Source organism: Leptidea sinapis, chromosome 7 (assembly GCF_905404315.1).
Source record: "Leptidea sinapis chromosome 7, ilLepSina1.1, whole genome shotgun sequence".
Lineage (NCBI taxonomy): Eukaryota > Metazoa > Arthropoda > Insecta > Lepidoptera > Pieridae > Leptidea > Leptidea sinapis.
In genome coordinates this window covers 9,772,653-9,796,514 of record NC_066271.1, presented here as the reverse complement: position 1 = coordinate 9,796,514, position 23,862 = coordinate 9,772,653, and the positions used below count along the sequence as shown (strand labels likewise).

The window sequence follows — 23,862 nt, the reverse complement described above, 5'->3', positions numbered from 1 at the left end:
ATCAACTCATCTAGTTGTAGTAGAGATGTGGGCTTTCTCTGCATCTTCTACCGCACTTATCGCGAGTTGACCAGCAGTCGAATCGATCATTACGTCAAAGTGTTAAATTCCTCCCGCATCATCTGGTCTGGCATTCAAATTCAAATATTTTTATTCAAGATAGGATGTGAGATCACTTATTGAAAGTCAAAAACTACCACCCATTCCAAAACGAATGCCTCAGGCCTGAGAATAACGGGCGCCACAGACTCAGCGGGCCTTTTTTTCATCGAAAAAATATGTTTACAAAGTAATATTGTACAATTAAACTTTAATTATAACAATTATTTAATAGCCCGAGGGCGGTCGCTCCATTCCCAATCTGTGGTATCATTAAGAAAGTGATTTATGTTATAGTAACCTTTACCACACAAACGTTTTTAACAATATTCTACAACCACGCCACTTTGTGGAATTAATTACCGGCTGAACAGAGGGATCTTCAAGCTTACAGTATAACCACACCCCACCTTCAATATCTTGCCCCCTTATATTTCGGATGTCCATGGGTGGTTTCCGCACTACCTCCCATCAGGTGGAATACCTTGCCCGTTCGCCCCCCTCTGACATTTAAATTGTATAATAAAAAATAAAAAATTTAAATTGTTAATAATATAAATATATTAAAAACATATATAACTTACCATCTATTAAATCTAAATTTAATTCGATCCAGTAGAATAAGATATCATCGAGCTGAATGTTTACTTGTAGATATGTGAAGAGAATCACTATCCGTCGCTGGACTCCTCAGACCCGCCCCTGGAGTCGCTGCCCACTGACAGCGTGCGGGACTCGTGGTGCGACAGACCGGTGAGTACCTTAGGCACACAAAAACTGTATAATACATTTCTTGCCATATCGTTCAAATACTTAGGCCCACTTTCACCACCTTCAAATAAACTATCAAGTAAGTTAATCACCGAGTATCATTAACATGCGAATTTCACGACCTTAAAGTAACACTAATCTTAAGATTAACTGTCCCGTAACTAACTTGCCGCATCTTCTGCCAATTAGCACGGTTACTTGACAGTTGCTTTATACATATTATGTGCCTACTATTATTATCAGTTGTTGATTTATGCATCTTTCAACGAATTTCAGTGGTAGCATAAAAATAAATTATTAGATATGGATTTATTCGATTTGATTGATCATCAATTGGACGAGTTAGATTATTCTTCCGTGGAACAAATACCAAGTAGGTATGCGTATATTTAAATTCCAAGATATCACCATATTTCTATTTAATAATACCAAAATATCTCTCTCGTGTAAAGTATGCACTTCTCTCTCTTTAAATTTTATCCCATCCTTATAAATAATGATATTTACACATTTATTGGTTACTTAACACTGAATAACAAAAACTGTATTATACTATTTCCAGATGCTTTCTAGTTCCAAAGGTAAACAAACAGCGGGTGCTAAACAGTGAAATGAACGCTCAACATTCAACACAATCTTAAATGACAATCTGCAATGACGTTTGACAAGTGATATGTGACGTTAAATTGAACGAATATGACGTGTGATAGATTCATTACTCACTTAACCAATCAGTAGTTACTCAGAACATAATTTTCGCTTGTGAAATTGGCAAAAGATACTCATAACATGTAGCTTCCAATTAACGTTAATTGAGAAGTTACTAATCACAGCTTTACTTGGACATGGTGAATGAGGCCCTAAAACTAATTTATTATTACTAGTGACTTAATTTTTCTTATAAATAAAACTTAGATTAGCTTAACTAGTAATTTGTCTCTCGACAAAGGCCTCCTCTAAAGACTTCTACCATATTCGGTCTCTGGCTACTCTCATCCAGTCCGGTCCTGCTATCCTTTTAAAATCGTCCTCCCACCTTCTAATCTGTCTATACCGTTCCTTCGTTTCCCGTCTCTTGGATAACCATTCTGTAACGGTTTTTGTCCATTTCTCTTTCTTTTCCCTCAGAATGTGTCCAGTCCATTTCCACTTTTGCTTTTGACAAATCTTGTCTGCGTTTTTGAATTTTGTCTGACTCTTAATGTTTTCTAACTTAACTTTGTCTCGTCTCCAAACTCCAATTACGCTCCAAAACTATTATGTCTATGTTAAAAGCATTATTAAGCTGACTTTCATTCCATTATCATAGTGACCGGGTGACATTTTATTAGTTAGTTCTTACGAAAGCAGCAACGCGATCGCGCATGCTCACGCCATGAATCATTTCTTTTCATTTGTTTTTGTAAATATGCGACCCTTGGATTTTCTGATGCATCCACAAACGCTTATGCTTGCGTGTTTTATTACAAGGTGACGTCCCAAGGTCGCACATCAGTTGCACATCTACAGTAAAGGCGACATTAGTGCCTTTATTGCCTTATAATAAAAACTTTACTTAAATTATGGCCGGAGGAATATTTCATTTAATATTCACGTAATACCTTTATTATAAAACAAAACTGACTTAAAAAATCTATTCTACAACAATATAATATGCACTAAAAAGAAACACTGTCAACTTATTTTTAGAGTTGACTCAAATACTCGGATAGCGGATAGATTCGTTAAAACAAGTAAATGAATAAGTACTACACTCTTATATTACATTTGCAAAAATATTCTTGATGAAATTTAATATAGCATCAAATCTGACGTGTGAGTGAGTGAAAGAAGAAAAGGAACTAGGTAATCAGTTGTCTTAAGTTAGCGCTAAAGTTCGGAAACCTCAACTTTGTAGAATCTCTAGCTTATAAACCAATTTTTGTTAATATGTTACTAAAATAACAATAATAATGTTGTTTTTTAACCAGTGGGAGGCTCCTTTGCACAGGAAGCCGGCTAGATTATGGGTACGACATCGGCGCCTATTTTAGCCGTGAAGCATTACGTACCGTGTTTCGGTCTGAAGGGCGCCGTAGCTAGTGAAATTACTGGGCAAATGAGACATTAACATCTTATGTCTCAAGGTGACGAGCGCAATTGTAGAACCGCTCAGAATGTTTGGGTTTTTCAAGAATCCTGAGCTGAACGTCCTGCTCGTCTCGTTCCTTAATTTCATTAAGAAAAATGTCTGCAGACCAGTGAGAGAACAACTCCGGGCGCGGCCACCGCCACCGTGAGCAGTCCGAGTGCGGCGCCCGGCCAGAGCGAGGTGACCTGCGCGTGTGGCCTCGCCGACCGCGTGGCCTCGCTGGAGGCAGACGCGGCCTGCGTCCAGAGACACCAGCTGCAGCTGGAGGAGGAGGTACCCGCACACTATGACTTACGAATTAAGAACTTTATTTCACAGAAGAATTCAAATTCAAATATTTTTATTCAAAATAGGATGTGAAATCACTTATTGAAAGTCAAAAAAACTACCACCCATTCCAAAGTAAATGCCTCAGGCCTGAGAAGAATGGGCGCAACAAACTCAGCGGGCTTTTTTTTTCATCAAAAATATGTTTTACAATTAAAGTAACATTTACAAAGTAACATTGTACAATTAAACTTATTATTTTATTAAATAATGAGGCGGTCGCTCCATTCCCAATCTGTGGTATCATTAAGAAAGTCATTTATGTTATAGTAACCTTTACCACACAAACGTTTTTTAACAATTCTTTTGAATAACGTAACACCTTTGTTTTGAACATTGTCTGGGATCTTGTTGTAAAAGCATATACATCGCCCCACAAAAGACTTACTAACTCGACTTAGCCGAGTAGTAGGCATCATCAGTTTATGTCTGTTCCTGGTGTTAACATTATGGTTATGACAGTTTCTGGCAAATTCACTTATGTGCCTATGAACATACATTACATTATCAAGAATATATTGAGAAGCAACAGTCAATATGTTAATTTCTTTGAACTTTGCTCTCAATGATTCTCTAGGACCTAGGTGATAAATAGCGCGAATAGCCCTCTTCTGCAGCACAAATATTGTATTAATATCGGCAGCGTTGCCCCATAGCAATATACCATAGGACATAATAGTATGGAAATAACTAAAGTATACTAGTCGCGCCGTATCTATGTCAGTTATAATAATAATACAATATTCAGTTTAAAGATCATTTATTCTCATTAAAAACATTACAAACTGTCACTTACATGAGAACAATATTTATAAATAATAATCTATGAATCGTCCTTATTATAAACATATATAAAAAAAACAGGTATTAAACTAAATATAAGTGTGTGCTAGAAAAAGGAAGTATCATCTGTAACATATTTCGCTAAACGAAACTTGAATAAATTAAAAGTCCCTGCATCTTTGATATCTGAAGATCACTTATAGAGAAAATATATTCTAATTACTATATAATATTATGTAAGCTTTGAGAATATATCAATATCTATATTATTTCGATTATTTTTCTTGTTTAAATATTAATATTAACAATGTAAGTAAAGTGGAATAAAAACCCACTAAACACACACTAGATGAAACCCTTAAAAAGAAAAAACTATACAAATATCTACTTAATCTAAAGAACATTCATAAGTAAGTTACACTACACTAAATAATATCAACTAAAGACACTAACTAACTAAAGATAATACAAGAAATTTAGTGAATTACGCGATTGAGCGGCGCAATGCGCATGCCCAGTCTACAAAAAAAGCCTTTATTTCTACTACTTTTCATTTTTTATACAAAAATTACTTAAAATTAACTATAAATTAAATATTAATAAGAACTAAATTAACTATAATAAATATATTAGGTAGTAGTTGCCTCTACGGCTAAGGCCTTCCCTAAATCTTTCCAATACGCTCTATCTCTGGCTCTTCTCATCCAGTCCGGTCCTAATTGAGTAAAAATATCACTCTATCTTCTGTTTTGTCTTCCTCTTTGTCTAGAGCCTTCCCATGGTATCCATTCCGTAATTTTTTCGTCCATCTTGAATCATGGCCGCACACCATATACTATTTATTTATTCAGGAACAGTCTTTTACAATATGAAGGTTACAAATATACAAAAAGTAGAAGACAAAACAGTTCCATAAATTAAATACTTATTATGTTTACAATGGACAATAACGAAAAAAAAAACAACAAAGATATTTTAAACTAAAAACGAAACCTACAAAATTACAACAAACAAAACGAAAAACAGTTATAAGAGTATAGTTAATAACAGGACAGAACAACAATGATTTTATTTTTTAGATTTAGTAATTTTTTACATTGAGCATAATATCGCCTACTATTTTCTTATATTTTTATATAGTTAATTTCAGTAAGATGTAAATTGTAAAAATACAAGAGTGCCTCACAAATGTATATTTTCCTGCTGCATAATTGGTTTTATAAGGTCATACATAAAAAGTAATCTTAGAACGGAAGAACATTCGTGGTGTTATAAATTTAATTAGATTTAACATGTAGTGTTGTTATGTGTCACTGTATATTATGCCGTATGGTTTGGTTTGTTCCACTCTCTATAAAATATATTCCAATTTAATGTCGGGTTGAGTAGTACAAAGTCATTCAGTTGTTTGCCATAAGCCTTTCACTTTCCTAATTTTTATTTAAAAAAAATGATACTCCCTGCCCATTACAATGCAGTGCCGCACAGGCGCCCGCGCCCTTCAGACCGAAACAGAGTAATGTTTACACATTACTGCTTCACGGCAGAAATAGGCGCCGTTGTGGTACCCATAATCTAGCCGGCTGCCTGTGCCTTCCACTGGTCACGTATTCGTTACCATCATCTGAACGTTCTGCTCGTCTCGTCCCTTATTATCATAAAAAAAGCCATCGCAAGGTAACGTCCCGCATACGACGCCACCAGTAGCTCAACTGTTTCGTTCCTCCTTGCAGGTCAGACGACTGCGACGGCACAACGCACGCCTGCGGGAGGAGTCAGCCCGTGCGGCGTGGCAGCTGCGCCACTTCACGCAGTGGCTCAAGCGGACTGTGGACAGGCAGTGACCACCATCTTCACCCCATGTCGATAAGGAGCCCTCGAGCCTATCTACTAGTTGCAATTCTTTTCATTCGCGACCAACATGTTAGCTATCAAGTACAAAGAGGGCAGTAGACCTGCTATGAACCTATTTTCGAATCAAATCAAAATCACTTTATTCATGTAGGTCACGGAAATGAATCTTATGAATGTAAAAAAAAAATCTTATTGAATTTGCTGCTACTTAAACCCTTTTGGTTGAGCTGAGAAGAAGTAGCTAGAAACATAAACAACAACATTCGGTTTAATTACTATTAAATGCGATGTTATATCCTATATTTGTGCAGCTAATATCAATTTATAAATATTTTTTCGTTCCATTCAATATTATAATTGAGCTAAATATTTCTTAGTTAATTCGTAAACTTCCCCCCGATCGCAGTCGTACGAAGACTAATACTATAATGCAACTGATCTACCGATCGATGTTTTATATTTTGGCCAAATTTTGCTATTTTATTAAATTATTTTTACATTTACATACATTTTAGGAACTTATATAGTATGCCTGTAGTATTAATTCGATGTATCAATTATAAAAATAACTCCTTAGGTTAAGATGAATTGTTTTTACAAGGAGTAAAACATAAGTGAAGTTACATAGAAATGACTATAATAGTTATTTATGCAACTGTTGTGTAATAAGGGGTATTAAAACACGATGTGGCATCGATAATAGTATCACATGAGTGTTTTAATACCTAATTATCAACAGTTTCTTACAAGACTTTATCTACACCCATAATATGAATCATCTATAAAAGATTCAGTTAGCTTACTGCTAACATTAAAAAAGCCAATACTAGTAACCATTACATCATCTAAATGAGTGTTGTAATGTTGTACTGAATTTCATTACAACACTCGTTTGGATGATGTAATGGTTATCAGGACATTGGTTGTTTTAATGTTGGTAATAAGCTAACTGTTTCAGAAACTTTAATAGAGGATTTAAAGCATGGATGTAGATAAAAATTCTAACACAATTCAATCTACCTGTAACTGTATCTATTAGAGATAGGACTAAATTAATTTATAACTGCAAATAAGTAAGATCGTATTTATGTATATTGTTATCTCTAGTATATTTAAGTGTATGCATGCACCTAGTGTCTAAAATATATAAACCATGTATTAATGCATAAAACACATTCGTCGTCCTCTAACGGAAAATATTCAGGTTAGTTTTTACTCGATGATACAGTAGATAAATAGTTATTTATGCAACTGTTGTGTTATAAGGGGTATTGAAACAGTCACGTGATAATATTATCAGATTAGTGTTTTAATACCTAATTATCAACAGTTGGATACAAGACTTTATCCTTTACCCATAATATGAATCATCTATAAAAGATTCAGTTAGCTTACTGCTAACATGAAAATAGCCAATACATTACATCATCTAAATGAGTGTTGAATTATTGTACTGAATTTCATTACAACACTCGTTTGGATGATGTAATGCTTATTAGGACATTGGGTGTTTTAATGTTGGCAATAAGCTAACTGTTAAATAATCTTTAATAGAGGATTTAAAGCATGGGTATAGATAAAGTTAGTAATACATTAATACACAGTCGTTCGATACAATTGCAGCGGACACACACTCGCTAGAGCCGAAGACGCGGCGCCTCACAGATAATTCAAACGATTATTGGCTTCGTGTCCGAGACCCGTACCGGCGGACACAACACTACTTGCCCTATTATAATTAACCAAATACTGATAGCAAAAAAATTACAATAGTAAAAATTGTTATATTAAATTTTATGTAATATCAGTGTGACTACTCAATAATAATGACCATCTGGTGTTAGCGGTATGCCCTGGGTAACACAGACCTGAGTGTACCCAGCGACACCGTAGGGCCGGTTTCAGTGCTCCACCGACCGTCGGTGCGTACGTTCCGTTTTGACGATACATATTAACCAATCATCCGTTTGTATCATTCAGTGCTCTCCTGACCAACAAAATGACCTGACTGGTACACGTCGTACACGAAATAGTACGCGAATTTCGAGTACCTGCTCGTCGTAGACGTTTTAGGAACCGAAGACGTATATACGACGTTTACCCAATCGTCGCCAAAAGAGCATTACAACAGTTACATTTAATAATATATTCTGAAAAAAACATTTTTAAATACTTCAGAATGTCGATCAAAAATTTTGATGAATAATAGGCGAAATTACAAGGCAATTTCAAATATCAAAACTTATTTCGAGCTACTGTAGTGGTTCACTAAGTTGAACTACGGTGATTAAGCGTACGGTGTATATATTTGTTCAAATTCAGTACGAATATTTTTACGACGATGATACAGACAGCCGTATGGTCATTCCACCGAACCGTGCAGCACTGAACATTATTTTCATTAAGTTCATTAATTTCCTAGCGCGTCGACCGACGATCGCTGCACGCAGTGCGTAGCAATATAAGCGTGCTTACGTTCGGTCGAGCACTGTACGATTAATAACTTTTCATATAAATGTCATGCGCGACTGTAGTACGCACCGAAGGTCGGTGGAGCACTGAAACCGGCCTGTACATAAATCTAATATGATAATATTACACACAAGCATTACTTGCGAAAATATTAATATGCGAACGGTACCGAGGCGACCGCGGCCATTATTTTGACAGTATCTATTAGTATATCTAGTATATTAACCTTTTACTCATTTCGAGAAGTGTTTTCTGAGGCTTTGAATGTAATAAAACAATTAATATAGGTAACAAATCATAAACATAATATTATCGTATAAGTTAGGCGTGTTTTCCTTTCGCGCAGTTGTTATGAGAACTTCCGTCCAGTTGAATCGATTTACAATTAGAGTTGTACTGCTTATTCTCTTTGATAGTTTTGTATTTATACATTCAGTGTCGTGAACTTGTTTGCTGATTTTGATGAAGAATATGTAATTTATTGATATTAATACTATTTATATAAACGTTTTATCGCCGTTTTCTTGCGCATCTTGCATGAAGCAACTTTGTTGCATTCTCCTATAAAGTACATAGATGCTTATATATTTTACGATGGCTAAGTGCTACGTCGTTAGAACAATTATTATTAAAGTTGTACTTTTTATGGCGGGTTTGGGTAAAATTGTGAGTGATTTTTACAATGCGTGCGCTCAGAGTAACCGTTTGGTTACTTGATAAATTTCCGTGTAGTATAGTGTGAAGTGGTAGCTATATTCAAGATATTTATTTAGTAACATACTCTGCTAATATATAACAACGGGCTACTCCGGTAATTAAGATGTCAGAGTAATTTAGTTGCGGCCACATTATCGAGAAGAAATTGGTCATATATATATATTAAAAGTTCTGGAGTTTGTCATTTATATGCTCTGCCATATAAGTACTTACAATTTATTACGCACGTACATATAGTAGTAGATACACCCTCTTATTTGTATGTAAATATATCTGCGAAAAGAAAACTTCTTATCAATTTTATAGGATATACTAGCTGACCTAGACGTTGTTCTGTAGATAATAAAAAAAAATACTCTTTTTTAGAAATTTGCCAATTATATTTCAAAACATCAAGAATTATTTCGTAAATATGCTCCCTGTTGTTATAATGAAATTGTTTCACAGTGGAACTGTCAAACTGTGCGTCACTAAATTCTCTCATAGAAAATATGTCCATACAAAACAAATAGTGAAAATAAAAATAATTATGGGTCCCAGATCGAAATAAAAACTCTCCTATCTCGCAAGTTCGACTAAACTGCACTCCATGAAGTAATCCCCATTAAAATCCATTTATTAGTTTAGGAGTCCATCGCGGACAAACAACGTGACACGTAATTTATATATATTAAGAATAAGACGGTATAGCGTGGGTTTTGAGTGTTAAAAAATCTAAAATAACTGTAGAATAAATGACGCGTTACAATTACAATTAAATAAGATATTTTAGTTGAATGTCTTGGACTAGGTGTATGTAGGTTACCGGAGCCATAGAAAAATTAGCTCAAACCTGATTGAGAAATACTTCAAATTCTTATCAACTACGCCCAGGGTGTAAATCATAGACCAAGTATAGTAACTAGACTAATTGATAGCTTCCGTCTTATTCACACGAGAAAAAGAAAAACTTATGCGAGTCTTATGTAAAGCAATGAGATAGAGTGATTAGATTTTTTGTTTCGCCATGCGTGCCGGTTTTTTCAAGGTCAGCACACCCGGTGTGCTAAACAAACTTGTCAGCACTGCACAGATATTTTGTTTACTTTTATTTGTATCTATAATAATAAGCTATTATTGTTGTAAATCGTGTGAAATATCCACTAATTATTCAACATCAGTGACAATTTTAAGTAGAATCGAAAGAAATATGGAGTGATGTTGTGTTTTACGATGTAAAAGTGATAGTGAAAGAACACTTGTGTTATATTATTATGTACCTATATATATGGGATATTATCCGTCTCATGTTGGCCACGCCAAACAGATATCTAGTTACTATACTTGTCTATGGTGTAAATGATAAAATCGGGGCCGCATTTGTAATGTCATAATCATGTCGGTTTTAATAATGACGTGATGACAGCCAACACTGACAATAACTCGTTGGCATTTTATCTTCTATGTATAGCAGATAAATAAATTGTAAGGTCACATTACCAACAAATACTCTAATGATTACTTTAAGAAGTATTTTATTAAACGTGCAAACACTTGGCCAGTTTTGGAACTGTTACTTTGAATTAATAATCCGGTGATCATTACGTTGTCAATGTCACACTAGACAGCTGTCATGTTAGGAGTTGCGCCAAAGAATATTGAAATGTTATAATTCAATATAAGAACGATTACAGAGGTTAATAAATTAAGTCTTTAAATTATAATATCAATTCAAGCATTAATTTGACCACTTCTTCAACACCGCTTCTCTCAGTATTTAATCGTAATTAATTTTATTTATTACTGTTGCGCCAGTCTTGTTGCAAAACGACTTGACACAAAGACCCTTGACACTTTATTATAATGACGTGTAGAGATAATCAGTTTGGTGAAAAGTCCGTTAATCTGTTTATTGTTTAAAAGTCAACTCAATTACACTTTATTGCGTTAGTACTGTCGGCGGCATCGTGATCGGTGACATTGAGTTGAGTTAGTGAGTTTCGAATCGTATGCCTGACGTCACTAACATGGCGGCGCATCCCTGTCTCAACGCGTGGGGATAACATTAAATAATTTCTTAGGAAAACGCTGTCTCTTATGAATTTTGTGCCTTCGTTCGGATTCTAGTTAAGCGATTGTTTTTGCGAACTTTAAGAATATGTATTACTAGTGGTTCGTGTTTACGTCTAGGTATGTTTGTTATCGCCTAGTGTACGTTCATAGTACATACATAGTAATGTTTAAGTACGCTTTAAGATTTGATTTGTTAGTGATATTGTATCAATTGTTTAAAATTACTTACAAAATTGCCTTGAAATAACATTTAAATCGAACCAAATGTTTTGAGTTTGAGCCAAACTCTGGAACGAGAACTAAATTTTCTTTATTTATTTTGTTTCAAGACGAATATGGATTTCCTCAAAGTAACGCCTACGTCAATTAATTTTATTTAAATCAATTTTTAAGATGCATGCAAAAGATTTAAATGACAATGTAGCAATCAGCCCTTCCTAACCGATAAACATGGGACTTGCATGATAATTATTTAAATATTTTATTGTATCAGAAGCAAGTATTAGCACAGTTAGATACGAGATATTTCCTGGCAACGTAATTCGGTATTAAAGCTAATGTTATCACTCAATTGATCACTTGTTAATATGTTGGAGTGTGTCAATGACGTCACATTGTAATCACGACGCCCTCATAACACTTCATATTGAGTGCCTATGTATATTATTAAGTGTTGTGTTATAAATATAATTCCTAAGCATATTCTTATACAACTATATATTTTATAATCAGTGTCCGCCCAACTTCGGCACGCTCGCTAGAACATAATTTAATTATTGCTCCAATACAAATCCTTAATAACTACATACGTTTTAGCAAATTAATATTAAAACACTATTAAATAAGAAAAAAAATATGGAAAGAGACCAGAGAAAAATTGAAGGATATAACATCAACAACTAATTAATTCTTCTACAATAAAAAATATAAATGAAAAACCGACCTAGGGAAGAAGAGCTCATCAAATAAATCATTGTTAATACATTACTTATAGAGCAAGAGCCCGTGGATCTCAGGCCTACGTCATTTGATATAGCTGAAAGTTTGTCAGCGCATGCTCACAACACAGGTAAAGGCACAATTTTAAAATAAACATAAACAACTTATTGTTTTTCGATTACAACTCCCTTTACAGAAAGCTAATTATCGATAGAAGATGTCCTTACCCTACGTCGTACGAAGTTCGACCTTGCCTTTGAATAGCGCCGCCCGCGACCGTCATAGACATACCGCCGGCACGTGTCCTACGAAAAAAGAAAAGCCGCAAGTGTCTTGACACGTGTATTTAATAGCCTAAAATACATAGTCGGATTTGGTTTGGCCGGACTATAGGACGGTCCGGTGGGCGTGGGTGGACGCTTCGCGCCAATTGGTCCGCAGTCGTACTCAGTACGACCGGACGGTAATAATAATAATTGTGTGCGATGGACAATGAGCATACCATCGATTATGATTGATTATTGAGATCGCTATTTTACACACCTTTAGTACCGTTTGCCTGCCAAAGCCACTCAACCCAAACTCCATAATGGACCATCGTTCCTACCTGTGTTGGGAGCATGCGCTGACAATCTTTCAGCTTTTATAAAATGACGTAGGTCTGGGGTCGACGGGTTCTTAGACCATTACTAAACTGCAACATATGACATATTTACACATATAAGGTTTCTTGATTGATCGTTTCGTCTCGCTCACCCGGGAAATGTCCGTAATAACTTGTGCTTGACTGAACTATATCTTACAAGTTTTTATTGTATTTATTTTAAATTATATTAGTTTAATTGATCTGTGTATTGTCCTCTCATACAGGTCACCAGTACAACTAATGAATCTCTATATGACACTTGTAAGATAAATGATTAGTTTTACTGTTAGTATAAGTCGGCGAACAAACTGTAGACTTAGTTATTGCAAGGCCCGCGTTGGTCGAGCATCTGTCTAACAAAAACTTGTTTCCAAGTCGAGTGTTTTTTTTTCTATATTTGAAAGTTTATAAACAATTAATAATATCTTTGCCACCGATTCCCTTAAGAGTTACATTTCTCATGGGGTATAGAATGATAGATATGAAAAAAAAAAATGTTTATTTTTTTTTAACAAAAAGTACTTAAAAACTTTACCAGCGGGAGGCCCCTTTGCACCGAATGCCGGCTAGATCATGGGTACCACAACGACGCCTATTTCTGCCGTGAAGCAGTAATGTGTAGGCATTACTGTGTTTCGGTCATAAGGGTGCCGTAGCTACGGAAATTACCCACTGGTGAACTGTGTGAACATTAACGACTGTAACAAGCAATCGGTGATAGTAAATACGTAATCCTAACACTACATGTTAATTATAAGAGTAGGTAATATTATTTTAGAAATTATGTTTAAGTACATTACTTTGATGGTTGTCTCAAATAAGTGCCTAATGCTGATTTATATTGTATTCAAGCAACGAAATTATATGTGGAATTTAAGTAATGTTCATATAGAATAATGTATAATATTTGTGTACGATGTGCGAATGCGAGGTTTAAAAAGTAAAACAAAGAAATCTTGTATATCTTTTCTCAATTTTCGGTTGTTTTACAAAAGTTTAATATATACTTTTTAGTATTTGATATTAAAAGTAAATGTAGTTTAACTTGATGATTATTTTACAAAATACAACTGTTCGCCGAGATTTAGACAAGTATAATAACAGCAGGGATGCTCTTTTTATAAAGTGCGGCTCGTTAATAATGTTCAGCGACGGACACTAATTGTTCACGATATTGAGCCGCGCCAATAAAGAAGCGACATGAAGTGACGATAACAACTCGTGCACCCGCCCGCGCCGTAATAGTAAAGGCCGGATCGCATTAGAGCGGCGCTGCGCCGCGCGTCGCTTCACGTTACTATGCCGTACCATACCGTATTACAACTGCAATAAGTGGCAGCTCGCGTCATTTCTATACCAGTTTGCGTGCGAGTAATATTAGAGTGACGTGAATTTAGTCATTATTTATTTATTGTGTGCAGAAGAAGAACCATTTATGGTAGAGAAAAAAAATAAGATGTCAAAGTCAAATAAACTTTAAGTATTCAATTAGGCTTAAACTAAGCGGTTTTGAATCGTCACTATAAATATTTCTTCTAAATTACTGAATCTACCATAATGTTCGCAAAAAGTAGAGCTCTTGAAAAGAACATACAAGAAACACAACGGCCACTCTTTTCAATCAATAGAGTATTTTACAATGGCTGTAATATACAAAATAAATTAGTTTGTAAGGGTATGCATCCAATATATATGTATAAAATAAAATTAATAATTATTTAAATTAAACTAGTAAATTTAATAGGTTTCATTTATTATTATTTAGTTATTAAAATTAATTGAATGATAAGACGAAATTCTATAAACTTAACAGTTAACAGTATGCAAACTGAAGCGCCTGTGTCGCACTGATTATTTTTTTATTACATATTTATTTTACACACAAAAAAAGTATTTTACAATTTACTTCAATTTAAGTAGAAATATAAATCCATTCGGATTTCCGTGTACTACACTCGACGCATTGTCGCGGCGCTGCACTTCAAAAATATTCTCTCGGAGGCAACTATGCCGTTCTAGTTCGACATGGTCCATACAAAATAGTTCAAATAATATTATGACGCTTAGTGCCGCGCAGTGCGGCGCCGCTCTAATGCGTTCCGGCCTTTACAGTTTATTTGGTGACCCTATATTGTAATGTCATTTATTGGCGCGGCTAATCCCCCCCACCCCCCACCTGTCCCCAGTGGCTCCGAGCGGCGGCCCGGGGTCGCGTTATGTTTAGTTACTTACGATGTAATTATTTACCAAAGTCTAGATGTTTACCGCCATAAATTTTTGAGAATTTTCTTAATTAGTATGTACCTTATTTATAAATATATGTTACACGTAGCCTTAATTTTATTGTTAAATCATAGAATCAATAAGAATGTTGAACTTTTCATTTAGGACATTCCAGTTTATTAAACTATGTACCAAAGAATCGTGTTATTTTTAATCCTTACCTTGAAAACATTTCATTTCAAAACTTAAAAAATATAGTTTTTAATACCTACATACCGACTGAGATGTGGCAATTTTTTTCTTTATGGAAATGAAGTATTAAGCTAAAATTTTAATATAGTCTTGAGCTTTACAATACAATTTTTGTTAAAGTCCGGCTATATCCTTAATTTGAATTCGGAATAAACTTTTTTATGCACCACAACACTTAATTGTGCCAGTAATATGCTCAAATGATTAAAACCTCTTTTGGTATTGTATTTTCTAAAGGGACAGAAAAAATTCAAACCGCACTTTTTTTTTCAAATGAGTTTTCTACAATTTCGGAAAAAAAAACAGATTTGTATATGTATAAGAAGAGGCAATTTGTCCATTAAACTGAGGTACCTATTACCTGCCGCTTTATTAAATCATGAAATATTTAGATACTATTTCAGTAGTTTATCTACTATATATTATTTAATAATAAAATGCAAGTTGATGCGAAATACACAATAATCGTTTAAGCTAAGTCTGTAAGTGAAAACAGATCTCAAAAGAATAATATTTTAATTATCGAATATCAGTGGGCGAATTTGGAAGGGAATAAAAAAATAAGTAGCCATAAACCATCTAGGATAAATTTTGCTTCGAATTGTGGTAGTTTCATGTCGATACGATCAGTGGTTTAGGCGTGAGAGCCTCAAACAAAGACCATTTTCATTATTTATATATATATATAGATAGACTACAGTTTAAAGCTTTTGAAGCAGAAGTGAACAAGTGAAATAATTCGGTAAAACACATCGACACATTTTATTATGCTTACTCGATCGACCAGTCAACCCCAAGCCGCGCTCTCAAATGATGTTCGAATCACAATCTCTGGTCAACCACTTGTATCTATAGACATGGAAGTAAAATATTATATTGGAACTTCACTCTAAGTGTGTAGAGGAGCACGGACACTTCAAATAAGTCATTAGACAACAATTGATGAAACGCAATTGTGTGATATAAATGTTGAGTTCCGGGACTCACTTCATTGTTTGAACATCACACTCATGATGAGGGTGGCCGTGTCGACGGCTGCTGCAGCGCTGGTAGCGTGGCTGACTTGTGTCTCAGGTAAATATGAAACCAAGTACTTAGATCTCTTTTTTTTTAGAGTAGTGAAATACATTTAAGAATTGAAGGCCCCGAAACGGGGCCCATATGTCGCTCTTACGCGGACACCCCCTACTGAAAACCTCTATGCTGTCAGCCCCGAAGCCATTTACAGCGACATAGGACGTGGGCCGTGAAGGCCGCAAAGACTACGCAACAACAGGCGCGGGGCGTCTCCTAAGGAGACTCGAACCTCGCACGGTGCTTGTGGAAAGGAGAAGAGATCTCATTCTAGTAGTATTTCTAGTAGATCTCATTCTAAATAGTTAAAATAAACCGTGCACCTAGCTTAGTAGTGGGTATCTTCTGCTGCCAATGTATTTCCCAAACCAAACCGAGCTGGCGACTGGGGTCCTCCAAGCTCTAGCTACACTTTCACCTGTAAGGGTCGTGTAAAGCATCATAATATTGGAGCGCCTGGTGTCGCGGACGTCCAACAACAGCGGTATTTACTTCTGTGCAGGGGCGTGCATATCATATAAGCAATTAGGCAGTTCCTACCTCGTTATGAACCTAAATAAATATAGTGTTTAATTTTGTTCTGTTATTTTATAACCAAACACTAAACAACCTAATAAGATTTTTCCTTACGCTAGATACTCGATACTTACGGTAAGCAATCTCTAGGTTGCATATTCCAAAGCTCAACTACGACTAGTTGATATTCAGTGCCTACCTTGCTAGAAAACTAATGCACACCCCTGTATTTATAACAATGTCATATTAGAGAGTGGTAAAAATTAATAATAAGGGAAGAATTTACATAATTGGTGGCAGACGATCGTCCTACCTGCTTGTCCAGAAGGAGCACCATCGCCTTAAAACTGGAATGCAGCAATGAGTATGAAACTCGCTTCTTCTTAATGAGAAATAGAGTTTTTAAATCCGAATATTGCTGCATGATATCGAAGATATTATATGAACGACCATAAAATGAGAAGATGTTTTAAATAGGTATGTTCTATAAGAACCGCCATCCTCTCTACAAAAGGAGACACAAATAGTAACTACATTACCAACTTTAAAGAAGAGTTTTGAAGGACAAGGAATGTTACAATAGAACGTACCGACCGACCAACCGTATCCATCAAACGATTACAAAAATAAATTAATTGTGATCAACATAATAATTCAGGGCTTCCATTTATAAATTACCCGTTCGGTTCCCGTTTGTCTACCGCACTAGTTCTTGATGCTCAAATAATCTTCATTAGTGGTTCATAGTCCATGTAGGACACGAGAGTGATTACCGTCGAACAAGTGAATTCCGGGGTTGCCTGATATCATTTTTTAATTAAATTATTAATTGACTGTTGTAAATTACCACGAAAGTTGTTTCATTAAAATGTTATTTTAATACGGCAGCTACGCCCAGATTGTCGCCGCGTATTGTGGGAGGGAATGAGACCACGATACAACGATACCCGTTCATGAGTAACATGCAATACGGCGTGTGGGGTATCTGGTGGTACCAGGCCTGTGGGGGCTCGCTCATCACCACCAGAGCTGTGTTATCTGCTGCGCATTGTTATTAGTAAGTCACTACCTAAGTCTTACGACGCTGTTCATGTGCGATGGTCGAGCGACGTTCATCAAAAGTTTGAAATATAATTAATTCTACCGTCTTTTTCATGGGAAGTGTTCCGAAGAGATTATTGACGTGATTCCTGCCGCCGAATTCCACCTTCACACGACGCGCCACAATCTTGGATGTCATGACATATATAGTGCTATGTTCAAAATACATTCTTCCATGTACAACCAAACTATGGAATGAGCCTTCTTGAGTGGTTTTTCCAGGACGATACGACATAGTGCAAAAAATAAGACAAAAAAGTGCGTACAACTACCGGTGTGCGTAAAAAGGCCGGCAGCGCTCCTGTGATTCCTCTGGTTTTGAAGGAGAATCTGGGCGGCGATGAAAGCTTATATTGTATGTATGTATATATGTATGACTCGTAATTACGTTTGTCCACTTCATCCGTCAACAAATACCTACACCTAACTCCTTCTCAAGTTCTTCGTAGTAGTCGGAAGAAAACAGGTACTGGTATTTTGTGGCAGAAAGTGCTGGTGTGGTGGAAGTGGGTCCCACCTTGGACGAGACCAGGAAGGTACAGTTACACAAACAGTTTTGTTATTATTTATGCAAATAGACGTCAACATAGTTATGAAGAGCTGTAAGTTTTCTTAATAAATAAATTAATAAAAATAAATTTCACTATGTTGCACGAAAAAATAGATATTCATATTATATCAAATTATTACATTTACTTTTTTCAACCGTACGAACTACCTGATTAGATGTGATGTTTAATAATTAAAACGATTGTAATATCTGCCCTCTGGTTTTGCCAACAAGTAGTGGTCAACACCTTCCATATTTTTTTTATGAAAAAAGGGACCAGACGATCATGACGTTCAGCTGATGGAAATTGATACGCCCTGCCATTACATTGTAGTGCCGCTCAGGATTCTTGAAAAACCCGGCGGCTCAACAATTGCGCTCGTCACCTTGAGACATAAGATGTTAAGTCTCATTTGTCCAGTAATTTCACTACTTACGGCGCCCTTCATACCGAAACACAGTAATGTTTACACATTTTTGCTTCTAGGCAGAAGTAGACGCCGTTGTGGTACCCATAACCTAGCCGACATCCTGTGCAAAGTAGCTTCCCAGTGGTGAAAAATGTTTTAAGATTAACCTTATAATATTTATAAAATTTCTTGGACCTAGTATGGACAGTCCATCTTCTTGGCGAGTTATTCTGGGGACGTCCTCGGCATCAAGTGGCGGCACTACTTACGAGGTGTCCAATCTGATCTGGCATCCTGGATACGACCCCAGCACCCTCGATAATGACGTCGCAATAGTCAAGTTGGCAAGGTCTGCTGTTCTGTCAAACAGCGTCGGGATAGGACGTGTTGCTGCGCCAAGTTACGAACTACCTGACGGGAGTGTCACTTATGCAGTCGGATGGGGGACTCTATCGGTATGTTTAGCAAATATTAATTTTAAACCTTAATAACCACACACTTAACAGAAGAAGAGCTAGCTGAAAAACGTAATAAAGAAAGACAATTTTTTCTAAAAAAAAATATACAGTTTTTTTTATGCCAATACGGGACGAGACGATATGGTAATTACTAATTGATACAGCCTGCCCATTACAATACAGTGCCGCTGATTCTTGAAAAACCCAAAAACTCTGAGCGACACTAAAATTGCGCTGACATAAGATGTTAAGTCGCATTATATTTTCAGTGCTATTATTAGTAATTCGACTTATCTCGTTACGAGGTGATAGGGGTGACAAAACCCTTTGTTTTTGTGTGTTTTATATACATTGGGTGCTGTTTTTAATTAATTTTATGGAATAATAAGACCTATAGTCTACCTTAATACCTTAAGTTTGGTTCCAATACGAATTTCCACCTGGTTACTTTGTGATCATATTTTTCACAGTTTCTTTGAAATACGTTCCTAGATATTATGCATTGTAGGAGAGCTAAGTTTAACAGTTAAATTAAAAAAAAAATCTGCAAGAAATATTGAAAAGATATCTCGTTTTTTTGTCTCCTATTTTTAAATTTGGACCTATAATAATAATTGATGTTTTAATATTGATAAATAACCAGTGTCATAAATGTGTGAACGATAAATTGTTTTTATAAATCAGAAGTAAAAATTAGATTTAAAATTGATAGGTACTTTTTTTTAATTACATTTATGATTTTGCCTTATTTTGAAAACAACTTAAAACCTGATAACTCGAAAATGGTTCACTTTTGCATATTGCATATGGGGATTAAAATTATCGCAAATGTGACTTTTTGTCACCCCTATCACCTCCTAACTGGAATACGTCGAATTACTAATAACCCTGTATATTGATGTTATTATACCCATATACCTTTTTATGAGGTTTACTTATATTTAATTGTTCGATATGGTTGCTTTACATACAATAATTATAACAATACTTTATATATTTCAGTCCGGCGGTTCGTCATCAGAAACTCTGCAACACGTCGACCTGAATGTCATAAATCAAGAGATTTGTGCACAGAGATATTTACAATTGAAATCCTTACCAGGGAATGAAGACTGGCCTGACATAACACCTGGAATGCTTTGTGTGGGGGCCCTAGATGTTGGAGGTAAAGATGCCTGCCAGGGTGACTCTGGCGGTCCTCTTGTCCACGACAGGAATGTGCTTGTAGGCATTACGTCCTGGGGCTATGGTTGCGCCCATCCCACATATCCGGGAGTGAACACAAGGGTGTCAGTGTATTATAAATGGGTTATGTCGAATGCTTTATATTCTTAAGTAACGCCGTCTTATTTTAATACCATTATTACAATACATGATCACCTTATCTCATCGATGAGATGATCTTCAAAAGGTGGCAGGTGAGACTTGGACGAGGACAGCAAGAGATAGATCTTTGTGGAGAACACTTGGGGAGGCCTATGCTGAAAAACAAGACAATCTAGAAACCGGTGTCTAATATAGTAAATTATTACATAGGTACTTTTATATAAACAAATTAAAACAGTAGATTTAAGAATAGTAATGTAACAGCACTTATTTATAGATTGTTAATAAAGGCTTTTATTATTATTATTACAAAAGAAACTGTTGTTTCAAATAAATCCAAATAAAAAATATACAGGGTGGATCAAAAGTCCGTTAGCATTTGAATCGGTTGCCGCGTCTAGCAACGGCGGCGAGGGGGATGGAGGGGTTACGCATTGCAAGAGCGGCTAATGGGAATTTAGTACCATGGCGTCGTTTAGCGGTAGTCAACGTGCGTTTTGTGTACGCAAGTACCATCGAAACAACGATTCTGCGACCTTAGCTCAACGAAAGTTTTGCAATCATTACAAGATACGACACAAAAATCAAACTACATCAGGTGTATTAATTAAAAAATGGGTGCTCAAGTTTTAGAAGACGGGTTCAACAATGGATTTACCTCGATCTGGCCGGCCTAGAACGTCGAGGGACCCCGAAAACGTGGAGCGAGTAAAATCGTCTGTCCGTGACCAACCTGGACTTTCAACTCGAAAGCGGTCTGCTGTCCTTAATGTGTCAAGAACATCATTAAACCGCATTCTCAAGAAAGATTTAAGTCTACATCCCTATAAAATCCAAATGGTGCAGGAATTAAGGCCTCAGGACCATGCCACTAGGTTGCAGTTTGTGAACGAAATTGTAGAGCGATTCACCAGTTACAAACATTTTTTTCTCATACGAGGCACACTTGCACCTAAATGGGCATGTTAATAGACAAAATTGTCGTTATTGGAGTGACACTAATCCGAAATTAAAACATCAAAAACCCCTGCATTCACCCAAAGTCACAGTATGGGCTGCTTTATCAGCAAGAGGCATTATTGGTCCATACTTTTTTTAAGACTCAAGAGGACGTGCGGTTACAGTGAATTCCGAGCGGTATATCACCATGTTACAAAACTTTTTCGCTCCCGCGCTGCAGGATTTTGTTGGTTTTAATCAACGCTCATGGTTTCAGTAAGATGGAGCCACTTGTCATACATGTGATGACTCATTAAGGGCAGCTCGAGACATTATTGGCCCAAAAGTGATATCGAAAAGAGGGGACATTAACTGGCCGCCTCGTAGCCCGGATCTATCACCAATGTATTTTTTTCTTTGAGGATATCTTAAGGCTAAAGTTTACGACACCAACTCAGTAACTCTTGACGAATTAAAGGATTGTATTCGCACAGAAATCCAAAACATCTCAAGAGAAACATGTAAAGCTGTTATCGAAAATTTCCGCTCTAGATTGCAGCAATGCCAGAATAATGAAGGATTGCATATGGATGATGTGATTTTTAAGAAATAAATTCCCCTTTTTTTACTATCGAAAGCAATAAACAATTTGATCTATTGTAATTAGTTTTTTTTAAATCACCATTCTAATTATAAACGGACTTTTGGTCCACCTGTATATTCAATAAAAATTTTCCTCTTTCTTTCCATAAACAATTTAATTGACATATTATTATTATTTATATTGTAATAAAAGTTATATAATCTCCTTTTAACAGAACAATGAAAACATAATAAAATAAACTGGCTGAACTAATGCCTTTTTAATTTCACCTCTTATACATAAATAATACGTCTCGCGCACTCGCAAAGCTGAGCTGGTTTGGCGCCAAACCCGACGGTACCACTTGAAACGCTATACCCACTTGTGTTTATAATACTTATTTACAATACTTTATGTTACGGGTTGATAGATAAACATGCTTGGTTATTGTAAACAAAAAACGTGATTTATGATAGATTCGTGCTGTGAATGACTCAGCTCTTTAAGGCGAGGTTTTCCCAACACTTTAGGTAAAAATCGCTCGAACGTAGGTACGCATGGACACAGGCGTCGGGCATGGCTGAGAACGAACCGAGCGATGCGGGTCAACGACCGCCGACCCAGAAGGACCGCGTAATATTTTTTAAAACTTACAATTGCGCTAGAGTACGGAATTACTGTGATATTTTTTATGCATTTTTGAAGTAAACTCTTTTTTATCGACGTATGGGAGAAATGTTATATTACGCGCAAAATCATGATTTCAACATTATCGATATCGTATCCGAGATTCTCGAGGCTGCAGAGAACGAATTTGAAATCATTTTTGTAATCCAAGATGGCCGCCGCACAAAATTATGATTTCATCAATATGGATATCGTATCCAAGGTTTTCGAGGGTGCTGAGAACGAATTTGGTATTATTTTTCAAATCTCATCTTGGATCATCTGGTTCAGCCCAGACCCTGCTCTTATCTAACTTCCCTAAAGTACATACCTACATACAAAAATCCCGCGTAGCATAATATTCAAAATAATATTACGTACATTTTATTGTAGTACTTTCCGACTTCCATTTACATATATATTTTAACAAATATGCTGTCGCATCTTCGTCATTTTTTTACTATGATTCCCGATTTGTTCTTGTTTGCTAAAATATTACGTAATGTGAGCCCGAGAGAAACGAACACAGTACCTTCCTTGGCAGTGGTCACGGGCGTACTGCTGGCATGAGCGAGCATGCAACCAAGGCGTCGCGTTTGGTTTATTACGAAAAAAATTAATATAAAATAATTCACAAAGCGAATTGATAAAACCCACGATGAATATTTATAAATACTAATAAAATATCGAGTAAAATAAATTTTGTGTTTATAGCCATCATAGTTTTATGATAATATAAAACAATTCATATCAAAACGCCTATTTTTCAAAAAATAAATCTATCGAGATATTTTTTTCGTAATCGTGTTTTCGAAACTGCAATAATTTCGATAAAGAAAAGAAAGATAAACATGTCAAAAAATTGGAACCGTAGTATTTGTAGAAGTATTTTAAGTAGATTTTCAAAAATGTTACTTTTTAGGACTATAGCGCCTTAAGAGTTTTACGAGAAATTGTGACTATAATGCTAAAC

At 35.8% G+C, this 23,862-nt stretch overlaps 2 protein-coding genes across 2 annotated transcripts in view; both read left to right on the top strand.

Moving 5' to 3' along the window:
- The window catches only part of LOC126965448 (signal-induced proliferation-associated 1-like protein 2), a 33,605-nt gene extending 26,289 nt beyond the window's left edge, over window positions 1–7,316 (top strand). Inside the window, exons 13-15 of the mRNA XM_050809074.1 lie at window positions 754–852; window positions 3,107–3,274; window positions 5,845–7,316. Of these exons, the coding sequence (XP_050665031.1) occupies window positions 754–852; window positions 3,107–3,274; window positions 5,845–5,955 (378 nt within the window). The 3' untranslated portion in view covers window positions 5,956–7,316. The remainder of the gene's footprint in view (window positions 1–753; window positions 853–3,106; window positions 3,275–5,844) is intronic.
- Window positions 7,317–16,231: 8,915 nt separating this feature from the next.
- Window positions 16,232–22,299, top strand: LOC126965353 (trypsin CFT-1-like). Its single transcript, XM_050808889.1, has 4 exons — window positions 16,232–16,340; window positions 17,745–17,913; window positions 19,117–19,372; window positions 20,378–22,299. The coding sequence occupies exons 1-4, from the start codon at window positions 16,277–16,279 to the stop codon at window positions 20,708–20,710; spliced, it is 822 nt and encodes a 273-aa protein (XP_050664846.1). The 5' UTR covers window positions 16,232–16,276; the 3' UTR covers window positions 20,711–22,299.
- The last annotated feature ends 1,563 nt before the right edge of the window (window positions 22,300–23,862 follow it).

What these genes read in the sequence shown, in the direction of transcription:
- LOC126965353 (XM_050808889.1), top strand. Translation starts at nt 16,277, where the DNA reads ATGATGAGGGTGGCCGTGTCGACGGCTGCTGCAGCGCTGGTAGCGTGG. An exon ending in TCTGCTGCGCATTGTTATTA is followed by an intron (nt 17,914 to 19,116) that starts GTAAGTCACTAC and finishes TCTTGGACCTAG; the next exon opens with TATGGACAGTCCATCTTCTT. An exon ending in TCGGATGGGGGACTCTATCG is followed by an intron (nt 19,373 to 20,377) that starts GTATGTTTAGCA and finishes TATATATTTCAG; the next exon opens with TCCGGCGGTTCGTCATCAGA.